The sequence below is a fragment of the Oryza glaberrima genome, chromosome 4 (genome assembly GCF_000147395.1).
Source record: "Oryza glaberrima chromosome 4, OglaRS2, whole genome shotgun sequence".
NCBI lineage: Eukaryota > Viridiplantae > Streptophyta > Magnoliopsida > Poales > Poaceae > Oryza > Oryza glaberrima.
In genome coordinates, this window is record NC_068329.1 from 2,316,218 (window position 1) to 2,323,193 (window position 6,976).

At 40.0% G+C, this 6,976-nt stretch overlaps 1 protein-coding gene across 1 annotated transcript; it reads right to left on the minus strand.

Annotated features, from left to right (window-relative positions):
- Positions 1-268: 268 nt before the first annotated feature.
- On the minus strand, positions 269-2,590 carry LOC127770177 (uncharacterized). The gene has a single exon (XM_052295842.1). It carries the CDS (start codon positions 2,588-2,590, stop codon positions 269-271), a length of 2,322 nt encoding a protein of 773 aa, XP_052151802.1.
- Positions 2,591-6,976: the final 4,386 nt, after the last annotated feature.

Consider the following 6,976-nt stretch of genomic DNA (forward strand, 5'->3'; position numbering starts at 1 on the left):
TTAATAATTTTTGTTAAAAATTTCCTAACATCTTTGTTTGAATAGTAATTTCATCTAAGATTGTAGGAATTTTTTTTGTTTTTTCGTTTATAGATTTAAGGTTATGTGGTGGACTTTTCACGTAGTAGACTGAGAATCCTTGAAATCAAAGTACTATTAAGCGGATACACAGTTAAATTAATTAGTCTAGTGAATAATGGAGAAACCCTTTAGATTAGTTAACTACAAGTGGACCACTCAGGTACGCACAGGAGATATGAAAAACGAGCTAACTAAATTGAAGGAGATCAAGCACAGCAGTATGAGACGCAGTAGATATCTCTGAGTAGACAGGAATGCTTGTGTCGTTGCTTGCTGATTTCTTTTCTGTCGTTGGCTTTTTGACTCGAAGTATGCGAGCGTGTTCAGCAAGGATCCACACAACGGTAGTGAAGTCACCACCACGGGCAAGCTGCTTGGCATGGGAATCCCTTGTACATCGGATGGATAAGTTGATCAGCTGACGCGCCCACTCCCTGACCATAGCATCCATCCTCACTGCGATTGATGAACGATCTTTACCAACTAGTTCCATCAAAAACGGAAACTGCCGGTCAAATTTTTCCTTTAGTTTTTGGGCACGATCATGAATAGAAGGAATTCTCCCTAGCAGAAACTTGGCTAGTAAAGCTCCCTCCGACAGAACATTACTCGTGTCGTAAAGAACGCTCAGAAAACCCTTTTCTGGCTTCGACTCGTCTTTTTTGACGAATTGCCCCTCCTCCCTGTCCATGGCAATCAGGATCTTGGCAAGACGTTTCTCTCTCGTCGTGGAGGAGCTAGTACCTGAGGAAGGATCACTACCTCCTTTCTCCTTCCATATTCCGGCAAGAGCATCGCTGACAGCGTCATACCGGCTGCTGAGGACGAGGCCTGGTAACATGCTGGGTCGCACCGCGACCAGGAACATCATGTAATCCGACAACGCCTTGATCGCCTTCAGCTGCTGTTGTGTGGTCCACTCTGCCGACGATGCTTCAATTTCTAATTGCGCTGACAAGAGAACGATGTCAGTGGCGATGTGCAATATAAGGATGGTCTCTTGTAAATCAGGAGTGAATTTCAGGGCAATGTCCGGTTCCTGATGAGCATGCGTATATTGTACCGGTGCCGCCGCCGGTTGGGGTCCCGCAGCATCCACCGCCGCCATCACCTTCACTGGTCGTCGTTGTGGGAAGGGCATCTTCATGACCGTCCAAATAGAGTTGAACAACTCGTCCCTGAAATCTCTTGAATCAATATGATTGCCTCTCATGCGCTGGTATTCGTACTCCATCCAGTTCTCCTCCGGTGCTAACCGCTTGAACATGTCGCTCTTCCAGTTCTTGGTCCTTGCCTCGCTCTCGTGGCGAGTGCACTCGTGCAACAAGTTGTACTGCCCAATGGTTTGTGACCATATCCTGTACCTAGTTGGCTTCTTGTTATTGTCAAGGATCCGAAACAGATTCAGATCAGACACGATGAGGCGACGGATCAGTCGCCATTTCCCTGAGCACAGAAGAGCATGATGAAGCCACGATCGTGGCCTCTTATCCAGGAACGAGTAGAACCATGTCGATGCCACCGCTCGGAGAAGCCATTTGATGTCCAGGATGACCATGCCGGCCAGCAGGACATAGGTGATCACGACGTCGGCCGTCGCCTGACCTTCCTTGCTGTGGAGCCAAAACAGCACGAATGCCGCCGTCGCGGCGATCGGAGAGGCGAAACGGAGGACGTAGCCTTTCCATGAGTGCACCACGGCCGCCTTGGTGTAGATGAGGTCATACATGAGGGAGAGCTCCATGTTGACCACCGTGTACAGCTTCTCATCCCATGTATCTGAGAGAGCTTCTTGTTCGTCCGCATTATTCTGGTCCAGGAAATCGATGAAGGCGTCCTTGGTGATGTCTAGCATGTCATGAGCAGCCAGAAGGATTTGCTCATCATTCGGCTCCCTGCCTCCACGCCTAGCGATCTGGAGGCTGTTTCGTACTGATTTTGTACTGTTGTTCTTCATCTTCATCTTCTTTCTCGAGCTTTGCATGTTCTTCAGGTTGCCCTGCATCAGCGCTTGGTATGCCCCCTCCCAATACTTGCCGATGGCCATCAACAAGACGACCGAGGAGACCCCGAGCATGGCGTCGCCGCCATTGCTGATGATGAAGGAGACGTTCTTCACCAGGAAAGGGACTGGTGACGCCGATCCAAGCAGCTGATACCACACGCCAGCCTGCTGCCGCCTCGAGAGAACGGTGTCCTCCAAGGAGTAGGCGGTGAAGTTGTCAGGCATGCCGGCGTGCAGCAGCATGAACGCCACCCAGAGCGTCACCTGCTGCTCTTTCTGTGCCGTGCTGCCAACAGACAGCATGCCCAGCACAGTGACCGGAGCCCAACGGGCAAACTGGTTCGCTACCCACAGGATGAACATCCGCACGCCGGTCGGTTGATGGCGGCGGAGTCCGGCGAGCAAGACATGGGCGAGATGAGCAATGTAGCTGAGGATTACCAATCCCCGGATCGACCAAAAAGACTGTACGATGAGCAGGATGGTAATGATCCATCCAGGCATTGCCCCTGCTAATTATAATGCATGTGTTAGTTGAGTGGGAAATTAAAATACACGATGGAAACCATGAAAACTCGAATAAGCCACGACAGAAAGGTTATCTAAAACTACGTGGAAAAAAAAATCCCACATATAGATAAGATGACGTTCAATAGCAGTGTAAAAAGTTTTATCCAAATTCAATTTCATTGGTGAGAAAAAAAATGACAATTTTAATTTTGTAATAAATCGACAAGACTATTTTCTGGTTAACAAATTGTTATTTTTAGTCTGACGAAACATCACCAATTTGAATAAGATTTTCTACACGACCATTGATAGTCATCTTATCTACACTACATGTGGGGTTTCATTTGTGTGGTTTATATGAGATTTAAGTTAGATTGAGTTTAAATTCCACCGTATATTTGGCCGAGTTAAGTAGGAAGAAAGTTTAACATAAATAAACTAGATGAATTACAAGCAGCACAACAACCAGACGTACCAGGCGCTGGTTGAAATCGACGGCGTTACTGTTGCCACTGATGGACTATACGCGCGTATACCTGACTGATATATATCTCTATCAAATTTGGAATCTACAACTGCTAGAACAACAGCAAACAAGATATACATTGGTGCCTTGGTGGGTTTAACAATGCTTGTACCCACCCAGGATTTATAAGATCTGGCCATTTCATTAGTATATACTACCTCCATCCCAAAATGTTTGACGCCGTTGACTTTTTAAAAAATGTTTGACGGTTCATCTTATTCAAAAAATTTAAGTAATTGTTAATTCTTTTTCTATCATTTGATTTATTGTTAAATATACTTTTATTTATACATATAGTTTTACACATTTCACAAAAGTTTTTGAATAAGACGAATGGTCAAACATGTTTAAAAAAGTTAACGGCGTCAAATATTTAGGGAAGGAGGGAGTAGTATGTTACTATTATATTGCATGTGCTTTGCATTTCATTAGCCAAATGTGCTACCATGCCAAAAGTGCATCATGATCAACCTTTTTAATAGTTTACTCTATTTCTATGCAAGGATGTACTAGGTATACAACTGCTTTTGCTAGCCACGTAATACAAACAAACTAAAGGGATTAAAGGTGACGCACTGATATATAATTGTTTTGTACAACTACCTCTGAGCACCACATGAGCATCACTAGTTCACTACCATTCCGAGGAATATATGGGGTCCCAGTGTATTCGCTACACAGCTGGATTTGCTAAAACTGATCCTCGTCGACAACCTCCGAATGAATCTAGTTATTAGTTAACTAACTAGGAAGGTAGCCCGCACGATGCGCGGGCATATGTATTAGTTTGTTAAAAACCAGTCTAACAAATTAATTTCAAATTAAAAGTCAGATGTTTTTCATTCGACTTTTTCTTTCACTTAGCCGAGTCAAATGATGTGTTGTTTTTTTTTTCAATTTGAGTTAGAATCGCGCGTGCTCTCTCTCATGAACAGAACATATACGTGGAGTATGTGCGGCTGAATCTTGGATGGCATCATCAAGCAATGGTGGACGGAATCATCTTGAAGTTTTTAAGTAGGTTAAGATTAAGATTAGATCTAATGATTGAAAATATTGAAAAAGCAGTGGTTAGATTTTTTTAATATAATTTCTGTGAATTTTACACGTGATGATAATTACACGTGATTATAATTACATGTCGGTTTAGGGGCATTGGTATGATTGCCACGTGATGATTTTAGGGGCATTTATAGGATCTAAATTTAATATTTGTTTAATATGGGGCTTAAAAATTTGATCTTAAACATTTATATTAGAACTTTGAGCTATGTATATGGATCTTGAATTATGTATTTAATTATAAATGACACAATAATTCGAAAAATTGAGAAAAAATGTAACTTGATATTTATGATCATTTAGAAATCTGATTATTAGTTTTTGATAGATTGAGTGTCAACTTAAAAAATAGCAATTAGCTTAAGAAATAGGACAAAAGAGGAGAGTTAGGAGGGTGGAGGGAGAACTCAACTACGTAGGTGCGCACCTATGGAGGTGGCGGTGAGGATGCAGGTATTAGATTTTTCTTTTTAGATGAAGATCTAATGGTTAAGATTAATGGGTCCATCAATTTTTAAAAGAATAATCGCTAAACATTTATTAGAGTTTTTATGATTTTTTATTAATCTATTAGCTAGAAAATTAAAAGAAGGAAGGAAGGAAAGAAAGAGGGATGTACGTACCGTGAGAGGAGGCCCAGGAGGAAGGGGGCAGTGGAGATAGGTTTTGGATTTTTTTTTAAGATAGATCTAATGGTGTATAATATTGGGTCCATCGTATTAAGTGAAATTCGAGGGCCAGATGTTTTTTTTCCTCATAATTTTTTTTATTTCTCTAATTTATTAAAGCGTCATGTGACAAGTTAGGAGTGTTTATAGGAAGTTTAATGGACTTTAGCTAAATAATAGGAAGGGGAAGAGGGGAGGAGAACCCTGAGCTTTTCGGAGAGGGAAGGGTCGATCGATTTAAATAAAACCGATGATCATATGCATTTTTCCCCTCAAAAATAGGTTTTTTTTAAAAAAAAATTATTAGATGTGAAATGTGAAGACATAGAGGTGTTGTAATGGACATCTCATAGATGATGATATGATATATGTTGTCAAATTTTATATAACGTTTCATTGCTGTTTAGTTATCACGGAAAGGATATGGATTCATGTCTAAAAATATATTTATCATATATCAAGAAAGGCCTATATGGATCAAACTAAATACTGAATATATTTTAAAATATAATCATTTAGCTATCTATTATTTATATATAATCATTTAGACTATATGATGACTGGCCACCAGCTATGCCTGTAACAAAGGAACTCACATCCGTAACTATATCTCAAACGGCTTTTTTTTTTTTACCCATTAGATATGAGATCATTGCAGATGACCTATCGGATGCCTATTTCTATATAAAAACATAGTAAATAGAGTGAATATAGGACTTAGTTCATTGATTAATTTAATTAAAAAAATACAATCATTCAAGCGTATCGTAAAATCAATGTATATATTGTCCGTAAAAAAAATATTAGTGCTTGAACGTTGCACAGAACAGCTCGATGCTCCATGCAAGGAAAGATATAACCATTTGCAATAATAAGTTATGGTGCATATCTCATAATAACTACCTTAATTAGAAAAAGAAGAAAAAATAAAGAGAAAATGAGGGGAGGATAGGCGCATGTACATAGGTAAGAGGGATTTTATTTTGATGTGATGTTTTAAATTATTGGTGACTATTCTAAAAGAAAATCAACAGTTTGATATTTTTTTCTCATCATTTCTATAATTTATTAGAGCGTCACATGGTGGCTTTAGAGCATTTGTGGGAGTGCCACGTAGCGGCTTAGGAGCGTTTGTAGGAAGTTTAATCGATTTTTAGTATATAATAGATAGATAGATTTTTTTTTCAATGCTACTACGTAGGTATGCTTTTTTTCCCCTTTACTTTATCGCTTTTATCACATAAGTCTGTGCTTATGTTTTTTTTTCTCGTCCGATGAACAGTAGGTAATTAAGCTTCATTTTTCTTTCAAATGTACGTAACGTACTGAATACTTTTTTTTTCCTTTTCCGGCCCACAGGTGGAAAGCATTACCTTTTTTAAATAATACATTCAATCTAATGGTATAAAATATAGGGTCCACCAATTTAAGTGAAAATCGATGGTGAGATTAAACAGTGCCATGTGTCAATCTAGGAGTGTTTCTAGGAGCGCCACGTGGCGGCTTAAGAGCGTTTGTAGGAAGTTTAATGGACTTTTAGTATATAATAGATAGATAGATAGATTCCTTTGAAGCATATTCTCTTGTCAATATTAATATATTAATAAAATAATGAAACAATAATCCCTACTAAAAAAAGTCATTGGTGCCGGTTGAGAAACCCCATAGGTGCCGGATTTCCGAACCGGCACCACAGGCGACACTGATGAGGAGGACTCAAAAGTGCCGGTTCTTAAACCGGCACATGTGAGGTATATGGATTGAAATAAAAAAACAGCTCGGCCCAATTCAAGCCCAGCCGATGCCTCAAAGACAAAAAAAAAAAAAAAAAAATCTAACAAAATAAACTAGTACACATCAGAGAAACAACAAGTTCATAAAAAAAACAAATATTCACATCAGAGAATCAACATGTTTGAGGAGGAGGAGCCCCGGGTAGTCCGCCGCGTGTTGACGAAAAATCCACACTCAACCGAAAATGCTAGATCTATGTTGGCGCGAACTAGCTCGACAACAGCAACAGCCTAGGAGATCTACTTAGTTTCAGTGCAGGTCCAAAAATTGATGAGATGCAGGCATGCCAGTCAGTTTGAGAAAAGATATGTGTACACAACAGATCAAATA